At 45.7% G+C, this 26,554-nt stretch overlaps 1 protein-coding gene across 2 annotated transcripts in view; it reads right to left on the reverse strand.

The window, feature by feature from the left end:
• Positions 1–6,388: 6,388 nt before the first annotated feature.
• FRMPD2 (FERM and PDZ domain containing 2) overlaps positions 6,389–26,554 on the reverse strand; it is a 119,584-nt gene continuing 99,418 nt past the window's right edge. Inside the window, exons 21-27 of one of the 2 annotated variants that reach the window (XM_032171410.2) lie at positions 25,699–25,792; positions 24,722–24,807; positions 22,790–22,937; positions 20,827–21,041; positions 18,426–18,524; positions 13,147–13,490; positions 6,389–7,195 (exon numbers count right to left, since the gene is read on the reverse strand). In XM_032171410.2, coding sequence (XP_032027301.1) covers positions 7,147–7,195; positions 13,147–13,490; positions 18,426–18,524; positions 20,827–21,041; positions 22,790–22,937; positions 24,722–24,807; positions 25,699–25,792 — 1,035 coding nt within the window. In that variant the 3' untranslated portion in view covers positions 6,389–7,146. The remainder of the gene's footprint in view (positions 7,196–13,146; positions 13,491–18,425; positions 18,525–20,826; positions 21,042–22,789; positions 22,938–24,721; positions 24,808–25,698; positions 25,793–26,554) is intronic. The other variant, XM_032171400.2, reaches the window with a different exon arrangement.

Genomic DNA, 26,554 nt, shown 5'->3' on the forward strand with positions numbered 1-26,554 from the left:
ACTCTACTTTTTGAAGATTATAGCTATTCTAGTGCTTGTGTATTTTCAAATAAGTTTCAGGAGATATTTTTATTTGTATAATGTAAATTACATTATGAATATAAAATAAAATTTATAAAATTGATTTCAGAATTAACTCATCTATGATTACAAAATACCTTGCTAGGATTTTGGTAAGAATTGCATTAGACCTATAAAATTAATTTGGGGAGAATTGATGCCTTTACTATGTTGAGTTTGGAAGCCCACTTTTGCACTGCAATTTAGTGCTAAATATGTATATGCTTTAGCAACCTCATAACAACGGTGTGCTGGCACATAATAGGAGCTTCATAAATATTTATGGCAGGGAGGGAGGATGGGAAGGCCCAGTGAAGTCTTGAAGAGTCTGGATCAGTTGTCCTTAAATCTGGCCACAGAAACAACCTTCTGCTGAGCTTGGTAAAAGTACAGATTTCTGGGCTTCATCTCAGCCCTACTGATCCAGAATCTCCAGGGATGAGGCCAGTGAATCTGTATTTTGAACACCTGCTATAGTTGATCCTCAAGCACAGCCAGGTTTGTAGCATGTAGCAGCCAACAATGGAAGCAGTGTGCAGGCACTGAGCTGAATCTCCTAGGAATTAGCTGTTCTTTCTGATATTTGCCCTGAAACAAAGCAAGTGGTAGCTGCAACTGAGTCCACCTAAGACAAATTAACATGTTCTTCCTGAGATATGGCTCAAAATGAGTATAGCAGCCTGGGAGTCAAGGGTGGTCCTTTCCTACAAGGAGGAGGACTAGATGTATTTTGAGCCTGTATCCACCAATTTCTTTTCCAAAGAGGAAATAAGCAATGTTCAGCAGAATGTGAGCAGTTCCAAAATTGTAAATACTGTTATTTAATCACTTCATTGCATACTTGATTAGTTCCCTAACCTTGAGGCCTGTGAAACTATAATGATGCACCAGGGGAGCTGGCCTCAGCTCTGAGAGAATTTAGAACAAGGCTGTTCAGATCCCTGGAAACATCTTTTTCATTAATAGCAGAAGAAGCTAAACGACCTATAAGATTTTTCTGTCATAAGGAGAACAGAAAAATTAGAAACAAAAGCACATAGAGGAGAGTTCACAAATTAGATTTTAGAGCACAGGCTTTTTTTAACCTTGGTCTTTGTTTTTGTTTGGTTGGTTATTGTTGCTTTCTTTCTCTTATTTTGCAGTTTCAGTCTCTTTATTTTCAATGTAAAATTTTTTATATAATAGATATATAAAGGTAATTTTTAACAAAATAAAGTGTATTCTTCTAATCCCATCACCCAAACTTTGGTCAATTTCTGTTCCATTGCTGAGCCTCCCCTCTGTTCACGGTGCTTCTCTTTGTGCCTGCGAGGCCTTCCATAGTTGTAACCAGCATGTAATTCTGAGTTATTATATCAAACACTTTACTAAGTTGCGAGTTCTTCGTAGTTATATTACTTTCTTGGCAGTGCAATATTCTATTACACTATTATACCATCATTTTCTCTAATGTTATCATTATTCTAACGCATTTCAGCCAATTCCAACTTGTTGTTTTTATCAAGAGCACTACAGTGAACATTTTTAAATAAATTGATTTTTTTCCTATTCTGGATTATTTCTATGGGATAATTCTCAGGGATTTCGTTGTTGGGTCAGCGGGTATACCCATTTTTATAGCTTTTGATATTTCTGAATATGCCAGCTTCAGCAAAATTTTGCCAGCATTGGACAGTTTTCTTTTAATTTTGTGAACATAATGAATGCAAATCAGTATACTGACATTGTTTTGGTTAGAATATTTTGTGTGTTTGTTGGCCATTTGTATTTTATCATATATTTTGAATATTAAAATCCTGTATTGATCTATTATAAATTAAAATTGGCTTTCTAAATATTAAAAATATTAATATTTGTTCACAATTATGTAAATGCTTTCCCAACCCATTGCTATTCTTTTTACATGAGTTTTGTCATTATTATTGTACGGAAGTTTAAACTTTTTCAATATTGTCAGCTTTGTAGGTTTTCTGTTGTTACACTTTTGGTCTACTGCAGTAAGCTGGAAGAGTGATCATTCCTCTGCAGATCTGATAAAACTAGAGCCTGTTTCCTACCAGTCTTTCTCTGATATGTGTTGTGTGTGTGTGTGTGTGTGTGTGTGTGTATGTGATTCTAGTAGATGAAGTGGGCTTTGAAACTGAATCATTTTTCCAGCTCTCCCAGTTGTATCAATGAAGTTGTCTCCCCTTCCCCTATGCTGAGACCCCAACTTTGCCCTGCTTTCTCTGTTACACAGCACCAGGTATGCTCCTGGGCCTGCCTGTGGTCCCCCAGGTGTTTCTTTTGTGCATTTGCTAATCCATGTGTCTTTAGTTCTTTGTCCTAATATGGGGTAATGCTGGATCTAACACATCACTCTGCTTTCTTTACTAGATATCCCCATCTTATTTTTTCCTTCATATGCTTTGTAGAATCAGATATAAAGTCCAAAAGGAAAGTCCTTTTAAAAGAATGTATAGCTATGTGGAGTTCTATAGAAAGGATACAGAAAGACATCAAAACATATTACACCCATAACCTTGGAGCCAAGCCCCTTAACAGAGTCCTTCCACTGTGATAACCATAGAAACTCCTTTGTTCCAAGGTGAACTACAAAGTGCACCCTACAACACTGTATCTGTCCCGGGGAGTGTGTGCCAGTGCCGCAGCAAGACCTCACCCTGCCTGGGGTATCTTTGAGGAGGAGGTTAATTCTCAATTCCTTTCACAAAGGGAAGCCCCCACCCCCTTCTCACCACCTCCCCTTCCCACATGCACACACACACACGCAAAGCTTTGCTGGACGTAAACCCCAGAACTAAAGAGAGGCAACAGCCACGATTCAAAACGAGTCTTGGAATTGACAAGCATGCTCTTCTTGAAGGGAGCTCTTAAAAACTGGGCCAGGCCCTTTATCCCAGGTCACCTTTGCAGGAGCCTACAGGTTTCTTTCCCAGTGGCAGAGCTGGTGGATACACTCTTTGGACCAAGGTCACCTGAGGGCTCTTCTGTCCAAAGGACCTCCATGCAGAAACCCTCAGTCTCTGCCTCGGAAGACAGTTGTTCTCTGTGTTTACCTAAAACAATAAGCAGCTTTTAATGGGTGGCCTCGTCATTTTGCCAGTAGCCTTCCCTAAACAGAACAGTTCCGTCCTCTTCTTAATCCCACTGAACAAGAGAGTTTTTCTTAGCCTCATAAAAGAGAAATATTTTGTGAAGGAAAAGTAGGACTCATGCCACTTTATGGAAAGACCTGTGTTACACAAATTCACATGAAAGACACATTCTAGGGGAAATGTGAAAAGGCACCAAAAGTAGAAGCAGACAGATGTAATGTGAATCCACCCCTCCTACCTGTATGATCTCAGGCAAATTAAATCTTCTAAGCTCCCCCCACCTTTTGTTTTTTGAGACGGAGTCTTGCTCTTTGGCCCAGGCAGGAGTGCAGTGGCACTATCTTGGCTCACTGCAAGCTCTGCCTCCAGGGTTCACACCATTCTCCTGCCTCAGCCTTCCAAGTAGCTGGGACTACAGCTGCCCGCCACCATGCCCGGCTAATTTTTTGTATTTTTAGTAGAGACGGGGTTTCACCATGTTAGCCAGGATGGTCTCGATCTCCTGACCTCATGATCTGCCCGTCTTGGACTCCCAAAGTGCTGGGATTATAGGCATGAGCCACCGCGCCTCGCCCTAAGCCCCTTTTAAAAACAGAAATAAGAATATCACTGAAAATTGACATGAGGATTAAGTTAAATCACATGTAGAAACTACCTTATGTACTATGACTGTCTTAATGTCTAAAAGGACCAAACGAAATAATTGGTGATTAGGTTTAAAGGCTGCACTGCTCTGTAGGCAAAGTCCTCTTTAAAAATGAGATAATATATACAGTGGAGGGGGTTCAGCTTATAGGAGTTATAGACACTTTGGAGAATTTAAAGGCTGTTAAGACCTGTATTTCCCAAAAGAAGCACACAAGTCAACATTCTAGGTGCAATAGCCCATAGATGCCATGAAGAACACCTGTGGGCTGCTGCATGAAGCCAAACTAAGAACTCACGCCTTGAGCACTCATGTTGGCACACCCATCCTCTGTCTGCAGGGGAGGGTGAGACCTGTTCTCCTTTTTGTGCAGGCTCGGTGATTCTAACAGGACTCACCCTGAGCACATCCTACGCCACAGTCCATACATAGATGAGGGCTTGGTAGAGCCTGGCACCCTTACCATAGGTGAGTGCTTCTCCCCACCCAGACCCATACCACATGTTAGGGCACAAGGCCAACTGTCTAGTTCCTTTGACTACATGGAAAAACCCAACAGGATTGAATGCATTAAAAAGCTTGCATCCTCTCACTGGAGTAATTCCCTCCTTTGTGATTGATGATAAAAATAGCTAATGTTTTTTAAGCGCTTACCACTAAACACTTGGCGTTGTCATAACTGCATGAAGTGGGTTTGGTTATCTGGCAGTCAGCTGCATATTGAATGGTTTAAAAGTCATGTGCTGCAGGTCTCCCAGCTAGTGAGTGGCAGGGCCAGGCTTCAAATCTGAGCACCCCCAACCACAATGCCACACCTTCTGCCTTTCTCTTCCCGACTGGCTCAGAGGCACTGCAGATCTCAGTGGACTGGCCCTTATGGTCTCCACCAATTGCTCAGCCTTCTTCTTTCAGTTTCCCAGCCCTGCAAAGCCAGCTCCAAGAAGACTGCCCCCGGCATATAAGCTGCGTCCTGCTTGCCCACACTTCTGTGAATCCATAACGTACACTCGCAATGCTGTAAAGTGTTGTACTTCTCCATAAAAGTACATGCACGGTCTTCAAAGCCTCTATTAACTTGTTGCTTCCTATTTCAGATAAGAACCAGCGCTTTTGTTATATTCTATTTTGTTATATTTTATTTTCAAATATCCAATCTCCTTATCAGCTGGCCCACCACTGTCCTCTGAGGCTCCAGCTCAATCATTTGTGGTGGCTGAGCTTCCTTATGTACAGCCAGGAAAATGGAGCTGGGACACAATAGGAGGAAAGTGAAGGAGTGTGTTTCAATTATACTTGAAACTCCTCAAACTGTTGTCTCGGTAAGTTTCAGTGGACCTTGAAACTGTGTTTATGTGAAAGTTTTTGGAACATTCAGCATGTTTAAATATACACTGTAAGTACTTTAACAGAATGTTGCGTGGTTACAGACCTGCCCAGAATTTAACCTCCCTTCCTCCCAGTGTGACAGTTTCTGTTGCCCTTACTCTTCCTGTGTCCTCATCAATATGTTCTGACCCTGCCTGGTGCCCAGGTCAGCTTCTGGTGGCTCCTTGCATTGACAGTGAGACTTTCCTGATGCTGGTCTATACTCAGCCACAGCAGTCCAACAAGATGGGCCCTATGACAGGACACCAAGACTCTTCTCTGCAGTACATCCAGAAGAGGGGCTGGTAGGAGCAGGCAAAACAGAAATCAGCACTAGACATTCAGACCCCCAAAAGAGAGAGACCTAAGGAGAAAGATGCACCCTCCTGTACACAGGAGGCAGAACAGATGGGTGCTCAACAGGTGGGCCATGGAGTGGGGAACCGATCAGGTTTGAATTCTGGTTCTGTCACTTACTTATTGGCTAACCTTGGGAAAGCCCCAAATGTGTCACGTGTGAAATGGGGGTGATGACAGTCCCCATGTTGTAGGTCGTTGTCATGGTGCAAGGGCCATGGTAAGTGTTCTGTGAAAATGGCCATCACAATGATGCATGACCCCCAAAGAAGATGCAGGGGAAACTGGGCAATGCCCACAGACCATCCCCTGCCCCCAGCTGAAGTGGCTTGATAGCACTGAGCCCTGCTCTGGTCAGAGCTCAGCCCCAGTCCACCCAGCCAGAGTGATACCCACCTGAGGGCACCGTACTCCAGGGCCACAGGCTCCTCCAGGTCTTCCCATTCACTCCCACTCCCTGGGGACTCTTCTGGAGGCAAAGACTCTGGGACAGTGCCCCAAGAGCAGAACTGTGGCAAGGGAATGGTCCCAGAATCTGCCTCCAAACATTCTTCACAGGGTAGCTGGCCTTGGCATGTAGAGTTGACGTTAAGATACTCTTCATCCTCCGAGGTGGGAGAAGGGGCTCCACATGGATGGTACATGTCACCTTCCCCATCCTCCCCATCCAATTCAGGACTAGAAAACAGAAGCCCATGTTTCTTCCAGCCTTGATAAAAAAAATTCCTCACCCCACCTTCCCCTTGCCTTTTAGAATACTCTCCATGACGCAGACCCGTAAGACTCAGCCAATGTTCAAACAGCTCCTGCCAGAGGCTGCTCTGGGCACCAGGAAGCAAAAAACTTATAAGGCAGCACCCCTGGCTTTGAGGAGCCCTCAATTTAATGAGAAGTTGGAGCAGTAAAGAAATGTTACAGTCCATTTAGGAAGTGCTATGATAGAGGCAGCTGGAGCACCCTACCAAGCTCAGGAGACCGGGGGGCGGGGCTTGCCAGACGGCACAGCATTGCAAGCAGGGCAATGACCCAGTTCTAAGACTGACTCGTCACATGGCAAGCAGAGTCGGTCAGACTTTGGACAAGTTTATTGACTTCATTGGAACCTCAGTTTTCTCATTTGACAAAACTAGATGGTCAAGAAGCATCTAGGATTATTGAGACATGTAAATCACATAATTCCGACACAGCACCCCCACTCCGGGTTCCTGGTATGGGGTAAGGTTTTAGTAAATGTGAGATGCTGTGATTACTACTGTGAATATGATAGCTATTTCAACAGAAGAATTATACAGAAAGGGCTTCAGGAAGGGGTTGGGAGTGACTCAAGCAGGCAACCATCAAAGCACTTTGTGCAAAGATCAGGTCCTTTTCTGAGCACTGAAAATGTGCCTATTTAGAGAGGCGGCCAGCTGGAGTGCCATTTGCTCCCCGTGGAAGGACACAGGAGGCAGACGAGTGGTGAAGCTCATTATCTGGTGATGCAGCCACAGACGTAATGGTCAAAGAACAAGACTTCCAGGGGCTGCCCTAAGTTCGCCACACATGCCTCTTGATTAGAAAGAATAGTCCGTGCAAAGGTAGGGCATTTTACACAGCACTGCAGACATGCAGAGAAGGTGCTCAGAAAATATCTGTCGAAAGTCTGGTTAGAGGAGATGAGAAGGAATATCTAAGAGAAAAGCACAAAGATTTAGCTTTTTACCAAATACATGGATCCTCATTTCTCAGCCTCCTTCCCCACACCTGAATCAATGGGTTGGCTTTGTTATGTGCTGCTGCTCTCCTTCTCCTTTCCTGCATTGCCTCTTTCTCTTAAAATCGGCTCTGGTGCACCCCGATAGCTACAAACCCTTAGACACCCAGAGAGCCCATCCTCCTCCCCAGTAGAGCCGGAAGCATCTGTCCCAAACTGAGCTTCACTGTGAAAGAGACATTATTTCCGCTCATGAGAACTACAAGGTATGTGAAATAGTGAATTTCATGTAAATATATGCACACTCAAGTGTATAAAAAAGAAATTATTCTACAAAGCCTGAAGAGGAATACTCACTGTCAAAAGACATTTTTAATTCTTGAGCATTTGCAGGGAAAATTGACTTTAAGCTCGGCCAAATCATGTAAAAACTGTGCTTTCTTATAAACATAGGAAAGAAACATTCAAGAAGTTTTATCAAAGAATGGGAAATCTAGCCTATTGCCCAGGCCCAGGCTCACCACTGCACCCACCACCTCAAGGAATACCTCCTTCCCTCCGTTCTGAGCACTTTAAGCCTTGTTGAGGAGTGGAAGATGGCAGCAGTATGTGTCCACTGGCCACTGCAGCTGCCTCAGTGTCCACACCTCACCTCCCACCAGTAGACTCCCTCCACCTCTTTTAATAAGCTCCTTGCCCTCTGGTTTTGATTCGAAGCTCCAGCTACTGGCTCTGCCTGGACAGAGACCTAGGGAAGCCATCAGCCTGAGAGACAAGAGGCAAGGCTTCATCTGAGGCTCAACCAAAGAAAAAGCGATTTGCTCCCCACTTATCCAGGGGGACTTGGTGGTCCCAAGGGTGAAATCTTGGCCATCATCCCACCACAAGTTGGGAGAACGACTGCCTTTCTTTCTACCCTTTTGCACATGCCATCAGGCTGCCCTTGGAGATTTGACCTGGGGCTCAACTGTGGGCATAGGGAAAGGGTGAATAGGGAATAAAGAGGCACCAGAAGCCTGTATGCCTATTTCACGGAAAGGGCAAGACTTGGAAATTTGGAGAATTTCATTAAGATAGAGACATTCTTTCACAGCAAGCCTCATGTTTTGCCATGTGGACATGATGGGTAAAGAGGTGGAGTCCTTCACCCAGGGTTCAAGGCCAGCCAGCTCATGGCTAATGTAGCAGGACTTTCAGCAAAACCCTGATGTTGTCAGGGTACACGGGGCTGTCTGCTCACCCCCTGGTTCTGTGTAATGACCTCAGCTTCTTCCTGCCCTCATTCTCTGCCCACCAAGCTGTCCAACAGAAGGAGGCTTTTATAGACAGATGATAACTAGAGGAGAATCTGGAGATTTCATGTGGGCTTCCTGGCCAGCCATCTCTCTCACACAAACCAGCAGGACGCCAGAACCAGGGTCCCCACCGAGTCCTGAAACTCTTCAGTGGGTATTTTTAAGAGGAATCCCAGTTCAGCTCTGAAGTCAGTGAAACCATTCTGAAGGCTCTGCTTGCTACAGAATATTTACTGTGGAAAGACACTGTGCCTAACTTTTCTGGACAGCTGTCCTTTAAAGACTCGGGCCACCAAATTCATCTCTGCCTTTCAGGAGGAAATTCACAGAGGCAGATTGGGTATTTCAGGCTTGAAATATGAAGGTATTATAATTGTCCCATTTACTTATGGTTAAACTCATAACAAAGTTTGGGGTTTGTGTCTCTTCATGTCTCCAGTTCTCCAACATCAGGCCCCATATTGATGTCTCTGTTAGCCCTGAAGACACAGCTGGGAGCCCCAGGTCTCTGCTCCTGACAACTGCATTTAGTTTTGGCAGGTTGGATTTACAGCATCTCTAAGACATCAAAGTAGACAAGTTCAATGGACTGCCAGATTTGGAGCTCAGATGATAAATCTGAGCTGAAGTACAATAGTTAGGATTTGTCAGAGTAGTGTGGATAGGAATGCGGGGAGCAGATACCCCTGGGAGCCTGTAAGGTGTAAAGAGAACACTGCTAGAGGCAGCACTGAGGCTCCAGCCCAGGCTCTGCTGCCTCACTCACTCCCCTCAACCATACTCCAACCCAAGAGCAGGCATGACAGCTCCCTCACCTGGCAACTGCATCCCTACCTAACTACTCTGACATCACACCTGGCCTGGCCCCTGCAGTTGAGTGAGATTTCTGGCTTCCTAATTATCTTTTGCTATTCCAGGCAGTGCCCTTCCCCAGAAGGTACATCATAACTTTAGGTTCATTTCCGGGACTCCTGCTTCATTTTGCTTTCTTAAATAAATGACCATCAAGATTTATACCATCACTTTCACAAAGTGATGCTTGCTGAACTTACGTGCATTTTACTTACATGAGTTTAATGATATGTGCTAGGCAAAAAGAGAAAGAGAAAGATAACCTTAAACATTCTGCAAAGACCAACTTTCCAACCAATGAGTGTAAGCCTTGAAGTGCACATGAGTGGGAGAACTAAATCTTTCATCCTCTCAGTCTGTCTCTGTTTCGGTGGGGCCAGCATTTAAAGACAAACATTTTGCATACAGCATGGCCCATAAATGCAAGCCTCCTAACTTCATCTGAGGCTCGACCAAACAAAAAGTGATTTGCTCCCACACCAAGGGGCAAATAACATCACTCCTTCCAAAGTGATGTTTCAAGGGTAATGAGACTTGATGTGATTGTTGCCTTCTGCCTACCTTTAGGAACTAACCTTATAAAAAATGTGACTGCAGCCAAGCTTTCCCTCTGATAGGCACGTAATCCAACTCTCCTTCATAAAAATGTACTGTACTGCTTTATTGCAAGATATTTTTATAAAGATCTACTACTAGACGGTAAAACCTCTAGATATAGAGTGTGAGAAAAGAGAACAGGGAAAGAAAGTGAAATCGAATCTTGTCCATGAACACTTTGGGTTTGCTGTGGTGCTGGCAGCCATCTGGCTGTAGGAAGTTGCCACCTGGCAGATGGTAAGTTCCGGCAATTTGCTGGGAATTTCAATTGAAGGGACCTGTTCTTTAGCTGGAAATAGCTCAGGAAAGGGAAGGAAAACAGACTTGCGTTGAGTTCTTACTGCATGCCAGGCACTGTGACAGCACCCTGCACGTGCTATTTCTTTTGACCTGCACAGTACCCTGTGGAATTGTCATGGTCGCCATTTACACTTGGGAAGCCTCCAGCTCAGGGAAAGCAAAGCTCCAGGCATACTAGTAAGTGGCAACGCTGAAACCACATAATAGGATCCAGAAATCCATGCTCTTTTTGTTAAAGAGTTTAACTCACAGATGCCAGACACTTAAGAGACAGTGGCCTGCGACAGTCACCTCAGAACTGAGCTGCAAACACTTCTAAGGCTTCTGCAGAGAGTCACAATCCCACTTTGGAATCCTGATTCAGACCCTACCCAGGAGCTGGGGGAGCTGTGTCCAGGGGTTGCTGGGCATGCGCCCCTCTTTTCTTCCTGTAGGGGGCAGCCACTAACTATGTGTGCATTAAATGCAAACTGACGTCCTGCTGGAGGAGAGGCGGACTTGGTTTGAGTTCTTTCAGAGGGGAGGAAAGGTTCCTAAGTGAGGGAGAGAAAACGAAGTAAAAATAAAGCCAGGAAATGTGAGGAGGCAGAAAGCATTAATCAACAGAACCACCACAGGCAGGCAAGAGAAAAACGGGGAGCGGTTGGCCATTGAGAGAGCCAGGATACTGAGAACAGTAAAGCTGCCTGCGCACAGTTCATCCATGGGTACATGGACCATGTGGGCCCGGCAGTGAGTATGACAGGTGATGGGTGTTCACGACAGACTGAAGATAGGAGACTCCCCTGGAATGTCCTGGGCAAGCCCTTAGGACTCTCGTGTGGCTCTAGAAGGAGCAGTCCTTCCAAGAATGACAGATTTTGGACATCTGGTATACCCTTGCAAATAGGGCCACTAAGCCAAATTTAATTTGGTTCAGAAAAACAAAATAATGTGATGTTTGATGCAAAAAAAAAATGGCAAATGCTAAAAGATAGGCAGAAATAGGTATCCGGACTTGGAAGTAGAAGACATAAAGAGGCATAAAGATGTATTTGATCCCTCTATGTGGGAGCAAATCACTTTTTCTTTGGTTGAGCTTCAGATGAAGTTAGGAGGCTTGAATTTATGAGTCATGCTGTATACAAAATGTGTAACTTTAAACGCTGGCCCCATAGGAACAGCATAACAGCATAAAGATTTCACCTTAATATAAGGAAGAACCTTCTGATCAGTAACTAGATGACGATAAAATGGGTCATTCAAGAGGTAGCAAGTTCCGCATCCCTGCAGATATTCAAGGAAAAGCTGGGACTCCTTCTTCGGGAATGTTATGGACCAGATTCCAGCATGGAGTTTGAGGCTAGACTAGATCATTTTTATATTGAACAGGCTTATTTTCTGTAGTTTAATGAATGAAACAGTGACTGCCTATACTAATAGTTTAAAATACCATTTTTAATAACTATTGACTATATTAAATTAAAGGCACTTGGCAAGTCAAATTCCCAGCTTGTACCTATACCCAGGGTCACTTTATAATTCAGCTCTCAGGGTCCCTGTTCATTATCCCAAGCTATCTGGCAGCAAAACCTTTCCATATCCAAACAAGTGCCTCCTGCCTACAGGAAAGTACAGTTCCTTTTATATGTCCTTTAAGATCACAGTAATAGTTGTCCTTGGACAAGTCTCTGTAGGTTATTTTCTTTATTATTTTATCAAGTATGTCAATTACTGCCTACACTGCAATTGTAAAGAACTATAAATACACTTATGTTATGCATTATCAGACAATGAAAGTGAATGTCATTGATGAATATGCTTGTCCACCTTGTTCTACTTTGCAAACCAGTTAGCTTTTGTTTGGCTGACACAGCATTCTTCAAAAAATTGTAGCAGGGTACTTTTAGGGAATGCATGCCTGGCTCCTGTTTGTCACAGCTCTCACCAGGTCCAACAGTATTATACCACTGCTTCACACTTCACAGAGACTATCATTCCCTATGGATCTACCTTTGACAGTCTTATAGGATGATCACCAAATGAGAGCCATTTAATCTCAGTGGGTTTATAGAGTGTCAAACACAAACGATTGCCCCTTGTTATTTGCCTGCTTTGTGCCCATGCCTCTGGCTGGCAAATGCCTAGAAGCAGGTCTTACCCTACATGTGCAGCCCTCTGTCTGCTCCCAACAGGTTTCCAAGCACCTTGTGTAATAAGTACTTGTCAAACTGAATCAAAGACTGTGTTCCCTCAGCATAGGACTGAGAAATGGAAATACTTACAGATGGATGGGCACAAAAATGCTGACTAAATTAAAAATAACTGTGAAAATGAATGTTGCAGGGTGGTCTTGAAGATACAGATGTGTTTAGAAAACAAAAGCTGGTGTAGCCAGGCATGATGGCTGGTGCCTGTAGACCCAGCTACTTGACCAGCAGAGGTGGGAGGATCACTTGAGCCCAGGATTTTGAATTCAGCCTGGGCAACATAGTAAGACCCCATCTTTTCTAAAAAAGCTGATGTTGATAATGAAGCATTATACTAGCAATAGAAATGAGGATGCATGTAAGAACTTCCTTCTTACTACAAAGCTTTAACAGGCCATGGAGGATATAAGAGAAAGGTTTGTGTGCCAGGAGAAAACCTGAGGCCTGCCATCTATAGCTTCTAAGACATATTGGGGACAATTGTGGTCTGGGTAGGGTTTGCTTTCCCAAAAGCTCACAGGTGGTCACAGCAGCACCAGACCTTATGCTTCTCTTGTTGCAGCCTCTCTTCTAAATGCCTGGAACAGTGCTGGGCACAAAAATCTTCCAAGCATAGTTATTGATGGCTTGATTATCATTTCCTAGCAATGAGATGCACAGTTTACAAAATGTCTGCAAATGTGGCGATTCTTACCTTCCAAGTCTCATGATATCACAAACTGAATAGCAGTTTTGCCTCATATCCTTTTCCAAAGAGGTTGCCAATGTTGATGCATCCCTTTCTTGGTGAAGTTTGCATAAATGAGGGTGGGACTCAGGAGAATGTGTCAAGGAACTGGCCCAAGGTCTCTCTCTATTTTGGCCCCATTGTGCCTCTCTGATGGCCTTTTGGGAAGACTCTGGCCTGAGACCCAGACCTTCCCCTGCATCTGGGGAGGCACTGTCCCTCCAGCTGTCCTCTTGATCCAGGATGGGGCTGGTACATGAGTCAGTACATGTTGCCCTGGTGAATTCTTTGTCAGCTGAGAGTTCAGGTGTCTATTAAAAGAAATGCTACTGATTACCGGTTGCGGGATGCACATTGTTTTTTTAAAAATACAAAGCTTTCTTCCCCCATATGATTATAGATCAGAGTAGTTACAAGATGGGCTTTGAGGTCTGTCTATCACCATAGCATCCCAGCTCCTCCACATGCTCCCGGCTGGACACTGGGCAACACACTCAGGCACCTTAGCTTAGAGGGCTTTGGAAGCTCTCCATAAATGTGAGCCTTATTTTTAAATAAAAAATATTTGCAAAAGTTAGACAAAGATAAAAATGGAAGATAAGTATGCAAAACAATGACTCTATTCCACTTTCTGATAAGAAATGTTTTCTTTTTAAGTTCTTCATCTTCATCTGTCAACGCAGGGCTTGTCTCCCTGTCTCCGCCCCCATCAAGATGATGTTCTTTCCTGGGTCTCCTCCTCACTTTCCCAGACATTCCTCGCTTCCTCTCAACTGTTCACCTCCTTGTCAGCCTTTTAGGTTCTGGTTTTGATGATGTGCTATGTCTTGCTGCCACTGCTTGACCTTCTACAGAAAAACAATCTGTGTTTCAGTAGAAAACTGTTTTTATCTACAGCAGAACCTGCTGGGTTCTCTGATTCTGGCTGTCTCCACTGTCTTTCAGCTATTTTACGACTCTATAAATAAACAGGTCCTTTGAAATCTCTTTTGAGCCAATTTTAACATCTGCCTGGTTCCCTCACTGAATGAGTTAAATAAAATCTTTAACATGTGTTCATTTTTATATCTGTAGGAATCATGATTTTACCTTTTCCTGAAAATTATCTTCTAGCACTTCCACCCCATGATCTCCACACCTGATGTAATAGAGCCCATGCCTGGGTTCCCACTCCTGCCTTCACCTACAAAAGAAGAACCCCCTCAATGAGTGGTCTCCCCACCTTTCTGATTGTACATCCCTAGCAATGAGAGGGATACACCTCCAAATGTGAACATTTATTTAATTATAAATCATAAACACTTACCACTCTTCTGATAGACTGGACATTATAAAGGATACATCAAAAATCAAAATTTTAAGAAAGAGCATATTTTATCACATTTTCATACTCTTTGGAGAGACCTCCAAAATCTCTTTTTTAACCTATCCTCTTCTTCTAGCTCATTGTCCCTGGACATGCTCTCCAGCAATCCTTCCTCACTCCAAGACTTCCAGTCTGTGGAGCTGCTGCTTTCATCATTACCCCCACTCCCCTTCCCTGTCACTCATGTCCTTGGTGCACCTCTTATTCTGCTTAGATTCCATGGCTCTGCCCCTAGATGCTCACTTACAGACAAGGAAGACCCTGAGCTCCCACCTCCTTGCCCCTCTCTTCCTCCATCACTTGTCACTTGCAGATTGTGGGTTTCCATTTTAATTCCTACTCAAACTGTGTGAACCTCACCCCTGCTTCTGAGCCTCTGACTGGATTAGCTTCAAGTGTGTGACTGCAGATGTCAAATGGGCAGTCAAGACTTCCAGATAATCTTTCTCTGTGTCCTTAATCAATTCAGTTTTCTACCTCTGCTCTCTAAATTATTTCTCATCTTGTCTCTCTCTTCAAGTTTCCAACAACTCCACCCTGACCTTGCCTGTGACCTCACAGTGAGAATGGACACGTTCAGATGAGAACTCTTCATCTTCCCACAGCAAATTCCACTGAGCAGCCTGTGCCCCTACCCCAACTTCAGCTTCCACCTCTCGCCACCCATTTCTGTGCTCTACTTCATGGCAGCCTCTTAGATGAGTGTCTCTTCTCACTGCTTCCACGCCTCCCTCCTTCTTTCTTGCACCCACTAGCACCAGCCTTCTGTCCTTACCACCCAAAGGAAGGAGCCTACATCAGGGTCCCCAGTAACCTCTATCTTTCTAAAGCTGAAGAAAAATACTCTGTCCTCTCACTCTCTCAGCAACATTTAACAAAGTGTGTCCCTCCCTCCTTCCTGAGAGCTTCCTTGCTCATTTGCCCTACTTACATGGAGTTGACCATGAGCTCCACCCTTGCTTGGTTTTTCCACCAATTCCCAGGCCCTATCTTAATCTCATGTTGTCCCATCTCTGTACCAGGCCTCTCAATGTTGGCGTGCTCTGTGCTGACTTCTCAGTCCTCTCCTTGAACTTGTCTGCACTCTTTCCCAAGGTGATCTCAACCATTTCATGGCTTTACACGACCTCTGTATATGCTGACAACTCCCAAATTCACTTTTCCCAGCCCTGATCTCATGCCTATTCTCCACAATTGCCTAATAGATATCTTCACTGGATAGCCTATAAACATCTCAGTTTTACATGATATCAAGAACTATTGTTTCTCCTCCATGCACCCCAGATGGCCTTCCCCAGCCCCTGTAAGCAGTCCCTCTCTTGGTAACTGGTGCCAAGAGAGATGAAGTGGAAAATAGGATCTATGATTACCCTCCTAAAGCATGAAATAGGTATGTGTGATTTAGTGCAAAGAAGAGAGGTATTGGAATCAGGAAAATCGGGCTTTTTATCTTCTTACCCCTCCTTCACCCTGCATTGGTGGTACCACCATTCCCCCAAGGCTTCCTCGTGCCAAAGCTTGATTGCTCTGTTTCCTCATGCCTGTTTCCAATCCCAAAGTAGTCTCCTGGACTCCACCTCCCAGCTGTATCCCAAATCTGGCTGCTTAACTCTTCAGCTACAGCCTGAGTCCAAGCCACATCATGTTTGACCTGAATGACGGCTGCTTGACCTCCTTTAGTCCCTGTGCACCAGTAATCTGAGTGGCCCCTCTGAAGAACGGAGGAAGGCATTTCCTGCTTAACCCTCCATGCCAGCCCGGTGGCTCCCTACTGCATGCAGGATGGTGGCATCATGCTCCTCTGATCCCCAAGGCCCTCCAAGGTCGGTCCCTGCCACCTCCACAACTTCTTCCACTTCTGCTTCATTAACGACGGCCCAAGCACACTTGTATTTTTGTCCCTCAAACATCCAAGTGGGTTCCCATCTCAGGGCCTTTGTTCATGCTGTTCCTTCTGCCTGGAATGCCCTTACCCCAAATGTGGGCATGGCTGCCTCCTTCTCAGAGATGCTTTACTTTATGGACTAAATGCTCGCTCACCAGAGATGCTGACCCTTGCTCTGCAATCTGACCACTGGAGCCACCCAAGCAAATCACAATCCTTCTCTCCCACTTGGCCCTCGGATATGAGGGGGGAAAGCTCACCCCCACACCTTACCTGGTAGATCTTCCTGCTAGATCTTTATGGGCTCACCTGGGAGGAGCTATTCTCCAGGATGGAAATACCTCTTTTTTCCCTGGGATTTCCTAGATATTTCAACAAAAACACAGGGTCCCAGCACCTTGGCCTGAATTGGTATGTGTGAAATTTGGCCCTCTCTCACCTGGTTCAGTTTCTTAACACAATTGCTGTCATCTACCTTCTTTTCCAACCCAGCAACTTTTGGATATCTTTCCCATAGCTCTTCTCTCCCTAGAGGCTATGTCAAATGACTTCTTGGAGTCTAAGCATCAACAGGATCTGGGTCATCAAGTCCTTTATGTTGTCCTAGTGATGGTGTCACCCTCAGACACGATAAGTGATCATTTTTATCCACATCCTAGAGATGAGGAATCATGAGCCTAGAGAGGACAGGCAACTGCCCAAGGCCTATGCAACTGCCCAAGGTACAGGTGATCCAGATACCTGCCCAGATCCCCCTCCAGGACTGAGACTCGCATCCCACTGCCTCATCTCCCCTCCCTTGGGGCAGCCCACACCCCAGCACTGGTTAGGGCAACAAGCAAAGCCACAGGTCCTCTTCTCCCAGTTCATGGCAGCTCCAAGGGGCCATCTCTGCTCCAGGGCTCCCTCCAGGATCAGCTGAGGCCCTGTTTATAGCTGCACATTGATCTCTCCTTCTGCCCTGCCCCACTTCAGTCACCCTCACAGGGGATGTTCTCAAGTGCAGGCCTCATAAAACCTCCCACACTCACATCTCTGCTGCAAAATCTGTTTCCTAGGGACCCCACAGAAGGCATGGCACTGGGTAATTGTATCTGTCAACTTGGCTAGGCCATGGTACACAGATAGGCGGTCACGTACCATCTAGATGTCACTGTGAAGGTATTTTTTTTAGATGTGATTTGACATTTAAATCAGCAAACTTGGAGTAAAACAGATTGTCTTCCATAATGTAGTGGGCCTCATGCTGTCAGCTGAAGCCCTTAAGAGGACCTCCCTGAGGAGGAGGGAGTTCTGCCTCCAGACCACCTTTGGGCTTGATCTCCATCAATTATTCCCTGAGTCTCCAGCCTGCTGGCCTCCCCTGTAGAATTTGGACTGGCCAGCTCTCATAATCACATGAGCCAATTCCTATGATAAATCTCTTTCTCTTTCTCTCACTCTCTTCATATATAAACACACACATAAACACACACACTCACACACACTCATTCTATCTGTTCTATTTCTCTGAGAACCTGGCAAATATAGGCATAAAGGTAAAAATCCTGATTTTCCTGATTCCAATGGCTCTCTTCTTTGCACTAGACTGCACGTGCCAATTTCATGCTTTAGGAGGGTAATCATATATCCTATTTTCCACATCATCTCTCAGAATGGAAATTCTTATTGGAAATTCTCTTGGTCTGCTTCTGTGTCTACTCTCCTTCCTCCCGGGCTCCCCTCTCTGATGCCTGGGTTTCCAGAGAGCCTGGCCCTAAAAGTTTCACAGCCAAAGTCTAAACATGTGAACATCTACAGGAAGATCCAAATGTCAGAAGAGGCAGAATCAGGGAGAGGAAGGAGACCTACTGAGGTTCGGGGGCCAGCTATTTTCCTGCCCCTGTGAAAGGAGGTGGCACTGAACCTACCTACAACCCTCTTAGGACCCTAGAGTCAGGAAAAGGGGGGCCCAACCAGAGCCAGGTAGAGAGAGTAGAAGACACTGCAGCCTACCTGCCATTCCTGCTCCATCTCAGGCAGCGCACCTGGAGGGGGTCGGCAAAGGAGGAGCGTGACTTCCTGTGGAGCCCCTCTCAGTAAATGCAGCACCTCCTGTGAGAAACCAAGATTCACTGTTAGATCTGGGCCTGCATCGCTGGGGATGCAGCAATGTTCTCCCCACTGTGTCCCAGGCGCTAGCTCCTCCCCCCTGCATCTTGATCTATTTCTCACTCCAGAGAACTCCAGAGAACACTGCTGTGGGCCTGACTTTTCAAAGTGCAAGGAACCAAGGTCAGTGGCCTGCAGCTTCCACAAAGTTGATGCAAGATGCTGGGCTGTGCATCACCTTTGTACAGCTTGGGTTCTGGGAACCTCTCACCTGTAATATTGCAGTAACCTCCTCTCTGCTCCCTGCCTTCACCAGTGTCACCCACCTGCCTCCCTCCACATTGCTCAAGGGAATGGCAATATCTGCCAATACCAATGCCTTTTCTTCAGAGACAGAAAGAGTGACTCCAACAAATGGCTGTTCATCTCCATCGCCCTTTCCTCCCAACCTCCCCTCATCTTGGGCCACCAATTGTGCAGGCTCCACCATCTGAATCTCTAAAGCCTGACCCTTGGCTCTGAGCTTCCCGTCAGGGCTTGGCTTGGGCTCTGGGAACCTCTCACCTGTAGTATTGCAGTGACCTCCTCTCTGCTTGCTGCCTTCTCCAGTGTCACCCACCTGCCTCCCTCCACAATGCTCCAGGGTAGTTTTCCACAATGCAGATATAACTGAGTCCTTCCCCCACTGCATACCCTGGCTGACTTGCTTTTCCCTCAATGTAAGCTCCAAGGCATAGCACATAGACCCCATTTCTGCCTGCTGCTGCCTTTCACCCCAGTTCCCTCTCTCCCTTCTACTCCCCTCTGCACCCACGTCCTAAGCCCCTGCCATGCTGAACCTATTGCTCCAAGCCACCCTCTCAATGTCCAGGGTTCAAGTTTGCCTCAATAGCTCCTATTTCCTATTTAGACCAGGATTTCTCAAACTCTTGGCACTGTTGACCTCTCAGGCTGGAAAATTTCTTATGGGAATGCCTGTCCTATGCGTCGTAGGGTGTTTAGCAGCGTCTCTGGTCTCTACACACTAGATGCCAGAAGCACTCATCAGTTGTGACAACCACAAATGTCTCTGGACTTAATCAAATGTCCCCTGAGAGGGAAATAATCCCTGCTTAAGAACTGCTGATCAAGACACTCCCCAGTCCCTGCCTCAGCCACCCAGGACTTCCAAGGGGTGCACTTCTTTCCTGGCGCACTGGTGTGAGCACTGCAGCATGGGCTTTCATCTCCCAGGATACATATCTCCTGCCATTGCGGCTGTTTTCTGTCCATGAGCTCTGAGACTGCACGAGCTGTCCTCCTCTGTGTCTTCAATCTCTCATAGAGTTGCCAGCCCAGCAGTGGTTCTCAGAGAAGGGTTCTTGGATCAGGAGATGGATGGATGAAGGCATGCCCTCCCAACCAAAGCGTATGGTGTTCTAGAGACCTCCCCCCAGCCCTCCCCAGAGCCACTGTCCCCCTTTGTCCATCTTGCTTTGTGTTTCTGCAGCTGACCTATGAAGGCTACATGAGGCTTCCTGTTGGGCTCAGCTAGGGGAACATGGCAAGAGACCAGAGACAGGGACGAGTGGAGGTCATCGCTGCTTCCAAATTCCTCCCTTCAGGTTGCCATGGGATGACTATAACCCCAGCCAAGGTGAGAGCTCATGCCAGCAAGTCCCCTCCAATGGCTCTCCATTCATGGGGTGGGGTAACTGCTCTTTCCCATCCCCTTTGGCCTCGGGGTAGGGGTAACTGCATCCCACTCTTCCTAGCCCTAGGCCACAACATGCTCCCTTGAGCTTCCTAACAACCTGCCCACACCTTTATTAAATGTCCCTCAAATGACTCCATTTTCTTCCAGGACTCTGTCTAATATATACAGTATTTCATTACTCTCTCTTCTTAAATTGCATTTTTTATCATAGGTAGGACAATCAGTGTAATAATGTATGAAAAGCTGTAAACGTAGTTGAGAAATGGGAAGGAGAGCAGAAAGCGACCCACTCTAGTCCCTTCAGCCCCACGCCCACATCCCAGGATGTGTGTGAAGAGACGTCAGCCAGCACAAAGGCCAGGGCTTTATCTTCAGCTTCTCTCATGAACCCAGTGAGAAGCAAGGCTGACTCAAGGTCAGATATTTAAAAACAGAGATTTTAAATTAAATGTGAGAGTGTACCACTAATTACTCTCTTTATGTGATTAAAATCCAGGCTGCTGGTGTGATTTTTGAGAGCCCAGAGTTTTCCCCACAGCAGCAGGCTAGTAAGAGGCAAAGCTGGGGCCAGCCTGCACACAGAGCTGCATTGCCCATGCCCCCCGGCACCTGGAAGATGAGGCCTTCCGTGGACCTTCCATTCACGGCCAGGATAATGTCACCAGCTGCAATGGCCCCATTCTCCTCAGCTGGCTGCCCCGGAAAGAGTCTCTTAATCCTCACAAGATCACTTTTGAGATGGCTGCAGCTCTCTTTCTCCATCTGCACGAAACTGAATCCCAAACCATTGACATTCTTTTTTAGTTTGACTTCAAACTTAGGACCTGTAGTGTGGGATGTTGATAAAAATAAATTCTTCAGTAGATTACAAGTGAAATTGACCAGTCTCGAAATGCAAATTGTCAAGTAGATGAATTATTTCTTTTACGTTCAAATAATTCCTTTGCTAATTTTATGACAGAGTACATTATGTATGTTATAGATTAGTGCTGTCCAGTAAAATATAATGTGAGCTACAAATACAAACCACAAATGTCATTTTGAAGTTTTCAAATAGCTACATTAAAATAAAAGGAAAAAGCAAATAAAAAATAAAAACAAAAAATAAAACAATTTAAAAAGTAAAAGGAAACAGGTTAAATACGCTATAATCATACATCTTATTTAATCCCATATATCTAAAATATTACCACTTCAACATGTCATCAATATGAAAAAATTATTAATGAGATATTTTTTATTCTTCTTACAAACTAAGCTTTCAAAATCCAGTACATATTTTATCCATTTAGATTGGTCACATTTCAAGTCCTCAATAGCCACACATGGCAAGTGGCTACCATATTGAATAGCACAATTATAGATAACTCAACTGTGTTTATACATAAAGATATAGCTGCTAGGTATACACAACATGCTCTTGGCATTTAATAAAACTTGTATCACATATATTCCTATTACTCCTTTAGAACTCTAGTCATTTGTAGTATACTTGAAACTAAATTTTGCATAATTAGACCATGGAGAAAATTATGGCCAGTTCTATGGACAACGCTTTAGCTGCCATTTTGTTTACCCATGTAGGCTGACCATAAGACAAAACAGTTGCCTCTGGGCACCAAGGATGAATAGAGCTGGCCACCTACATGGTCTGTCCACCAAAGAGGCCTCTGGGCTGCCCCGCTGGCATCAATGCACAGAGGGACAGAGCACAGACTTGCAAACTTCACCAGGGCAAGAACGGAAGCATGTGAAGCAATTACGTGAAGCAATTATGTGAAGGTGTGTTGCACCCCAGTTCTACCATCGCCCCAAGGCCTCCTCTGCTCTTTGGAGTCAGTTTCTCAAAGGCCCCAAGGGAGTGAGCAAAGGGGTGAGGACAGAGGAGACTTGATTTAAATAGAAGCATTCCCCCTTTGCCCCACCTCTACCCTATGGTTGTTTTGAGTCTTCTGCAGCAAAACCAGAAAATCTCTATGAAGGGACTAAAACATGGCTAAAGTCCAAATCATTCTTACTGAGGAAATCAACATGTTCCTGGCCAATACCAAAATCACAAGGGAATTACAGAGGGGCAGCCCATCAGAAAACGTGCAGTTTTGTCCCTCTAAATGATTGTTCATTTGGCTTTTAAAATGATGCTAATAACAAGGCTAGATTCCTGAACCTTCCTCTCCCAACCTGCCTAGTCATTCCTCAAATAACTTTATTACAAATGACTTGGCTGGACTGTGAAGCCAAATTTATCTGAAAATGTATGACCCTTTCAGTCAATTTCATCCTAAATATTCACACAAACATTAATGTTCTGGCAGCTGATTAAAGGACTGAGGAAGGCTGGGGGCAGAAAGATGCCTAGAAATCATTTGGGGAAAATGCATTTGTTTCCAGAAACCTATTCCATGAGATGGGCTTCCACGGCATGAAAAAGCCGATCTCAGCATGATCACCACGGCTCGCTTTCTGTTCAGGACCCAGAGGAAGCCTTCCTGCCTTTCCCTTTTGACCTGACAATTCAAAAGCTGCACACAATAACATGACAATAGTAACACTCAATTCTCCCCCCTCTCACCATCTGTCACCGAGACACAGCTCGAAGGCCTGCCAGACAAGGCTGTTACCAAGGAAACAGCCGTGTGTTCATCTCCCATGCTGTCATTAGCAGAAGGACACTGCTGTGTAGTCCTGGGGCCTCTTCTCTCTAAGACCAGTCTTGTAACCTAGAAGGAAAGGTGAACAAACTCAGTTTACACTTCATATGGCAACCAGGAGGCACTCCCTTGACTCTGCAAATGCTTCTTAATTTTCGAATCCTTCCTATAAGCAGACTCATTTGAATCTCTCAACTAGCCTATGTGTTGGGATCTAGACCCAGATTTCTCAGGGCTTATTAGACAAGTGCACCTGGAAGCAACACATGTACTTCCACTTCACATATGCAGTGCCACACTCATCTTCCTCCCCTCACTCACCCTCACTTCCCCTCCTCGTTCTTCCTAAAACACTCCTCCCCTCGCATTGGCTCACACCACCATTAACCTGCCAAGGGCCACATTTGTAGTGGTCCAGCTCTCCCCCATCTGGTTTCTAAGACGTGAACATTCCCCATCAAGAACAGCTCCCCAGTGACCCCTCCCCTCCACCTCCTCTCTCACTGCCAGTGTCCCGCTGGGCCGTGGCAAGCTCTGGTTACCTTGGCTCACTGGACCCTGTCTGCACCCCTCTTGGTCCACCCTATCATGGCTGCCAGTGAATTGGTCTAAGATACAAACTGAACATGCAACATTCTTGATTTAAAGTCTCCAATGCTTCCCATCACCTAAGACCCAAACCCATGGCACCCCAGTTCTGCACCACCTGCCCTCCCCTTTCTTTCCAGTGTGATTTCCCACCTTTCTCCCCACGACACCATATACCCTTGTCGCTCTAAGTGTGATTCAAGAACCAGCAGCTAGACGTCACCTGGAAGCTTCTCAGAAATGCCAAGCTCCCATTCAGGGCATGTGGCCCTGCCTTCATCTTCCTGCTGCTCCTGTCACTCAGCACCTGGCCCAGGATCACAGAGGGACAATTCCTACCTGCCAAAGCTGCCAGGAGGCCAGCCAAGTACCCTCTCTACCCACGCTCATTAGCAAAGGTCTAAATATCAGAAGGTGCCAATAAATTATGGCTCTGTTCTCAAGATAGGTCAACCAAAGTCACCAATATAAGCAAACTTCACCAGACACCAGAAGACCGCTTTGGTAAAGAAAGCAAAAAGTGGCCAGAACATTGCCCCACAGCTTGCTGGAAGGGCCCTCAGGAATCCCGCCTGTCTCTGTTGACTTTTTAGCTGCCAAGAGAGGGTGATGCCAGCTCTGTGGCTCAGGACATAGGGGCAGTTAGAGGCTCCTAACCTCAGGCAGAGGACTCGGCACAGTGGGATAACATCGAATCACTACAGGGCAAGGAATAAAGGGGACATAAAGGATGAATGGCTCTGCTCTTGGCACCCTGAATTCCTACCTCATTGTGAGGAAAAGAATCCCAGGACACTCTGACCCAGGACCTGGTGGGTACAACACAGGGTGAGGCGGAATGGCATGAACAGGGAACAGAGTGGGGTCATCCTATGCAAACGTAGGGAGGTAAGAAGGCCCAAGAGCCAATGGACACAGGGCCAGCGGGGCTGGGGCAGCCAGAGCCAGGCTAGAGCAGTCGCTTCACTCCATCTTCTCCGTTCCGCTGTCTGATTCCAGAATTCAGGCAGGCCACCAGTACATTTCTAAGGCTATCTACAGGGGGTGAGATTTTTTTACTCAGAAACATCTGTCTGCTATCTCCTGGGTTTCACATCCCCATAGAAAAGTGAGGGTAAGAAGAAATGGAAGAGAAAAAAAAAAACTAACAAAGAAAAAGTCTTGTTTCCTGCCTGCCTCCCTCCCACCCAGAGACGATTTCAGCTTCTGATGTTGTTCAGGAAAGCCCGGAAGGAGGGAAAGCTGGTCAGCAACTGTCCACTCACCTGCCCAGGACCCTTCAGGCACTGCACAGCCTGCTTGTGGGTGAGGCCGCACAGACTCACTCCATCCACCTGCAGGAGTCGGTCACCTGGGAAAGGGATGGATGTCATGTCATGACCTGGTGCCTGAGGCTGCAGGAGGTTCCCTTCCAGGAGGCCCCTGCCAGGCGCCCCTCCATGCAGCCTGGAGAAGTGGAAAAGGAAGCAAAGGTGCCAGGTGTTCCCCTGGAGTCAGCAGGAATCCTGCCTCTCTGAGCAGGCTCACTCCCTTCTTCTCAGGCACATCACAGATCAGGGATATAAAAGCCTTTCTATTATTGGCTCACAGAGTGGTTAAGCCAGCTCTGTTCAACCTTATCCTTCCTTCTGTTTTCCTGTGAAACCGTCTTTGAAAGTATTTTCAAGTTGCTTAGATATTTATATCTCCAGGATGTATTTTTTTTTTATTTCAAAAAAAGGTCAGGGAGGCATGATTGATGCTGGGGACACCAGAAATCTAGGGGAAATGGAGATAAGTAAGATCCTAGGTTCCCCTTTTGGCTCAATTCTGGCAGTTTTGGAGACCAATAAAAATCACCCCCTTCCATCAGAGCAGTGGGAGCTGAGCAAGGGCAGACAGAAGGCTCAGGTGTCCTTCCCGGATGTGCGAGTGAGGTTACCGAGGCCCACTTGTCCTCCAAGGAAAGCAGCATGCTTTCCCATGAAGGCCAAAGAGCAACACAAGTCTTTTAAGTCTTCTACTATTTTTCTATCACTTATGCTTCCCAGTGTGCCACTGCAGACCCCCCAACCTATCAAATGGGCAGGGCAGGTTCTATCACCCCCTTTCCGGTGAGAAAAGCATGACCTGGGGAGGCAATCATTTGCATGAGTTTTCAGAACGGGAGCAGGGCAAGGCCTAGAGGCTGCCCCTCCCAGTGCAGGGCTCTTTACACCACGGAGCACAGAATTCCCAATGAGACCCCATCCCCATCTCTCACCCTGTAGGATCTGCCCTTCCTTGGCAGCTGGTCCTCCAGGAACAATGGATTTCACGTAGATACCACCATAGGGCACGCTGGTGTTAACGCCACCCTGAAAAACAAAACAAAAATCTCACCACCCATCTTTCCTCCTCCAGGAAGCCTCCCCAACCTCCCTAGCTAAGGGAATCCCCACCTGCCCACCACTCTGTCCCATGACCTCACCTCCGACTGCCACTGTCTTCTGTATTCACCTATTCGTTCAGATTGTATTCTCCACTGAGCAATAAGATTAGGTGTTCATAAGCTTAACAACAGAAACTATGTGAGAGATCTGGGCATGTCCCCAGCCCAAGCGCTGGTACATGGCAGGTGCTCAGCAAACGCTCACGTGGGATGCACCACTATCTCTCTATAGGTAGCGACCAGCGTAGGTGGCTACGGCTCTAGGCCTGAAGGCTTGTACCTGGCACATCTTGTGTGCTTTGATGGGCCAAAGGATATGTGCATTTTTCATTATAATAGATGTTGCCAGATTGCATCCCTATGTGAATATGGATATACTTATTCACATTTCTACCAGCTTTGTATGACAGTACCATTTTTCTACATTCCACCAGCTATATTTAGCCAAGCTGGTAGACATAAAGTTTAAAATTTTATTTTAATTTAATTTGTATTCCTGTGGCTTTTCATGGGTTTGAGTGTTTTTCATGTGTTTAGTGGCCATTTGGATTTGAGTGAGACATTTCAAGAATTATTTTTGAAATTAAATATCTGCAAAGAAAATCCAAGTTTTTGCCAGCCAAAGGAAATCACCAACCTCTTCTCAGCAAATATATATTTGTGAATAACTCAAAATTTAGTGAGTTTT

Source organism: Hylobates moloch, unplaced genomic scaffold, assembly GCF_009828535.3.
Source record: "Hylobates moloch isolate HMO894 unplaced genomic scaffold, HMol_V3 SCAFFOLD_3, whole genome shotgun sequence".
In the NCBI taxonomy this organism is placed as follows: Eukaryota; Metazoa; Chordata; class Mammalia; order Primates; family Hylobatidae; genus Hylobates; species Hylobates moloch.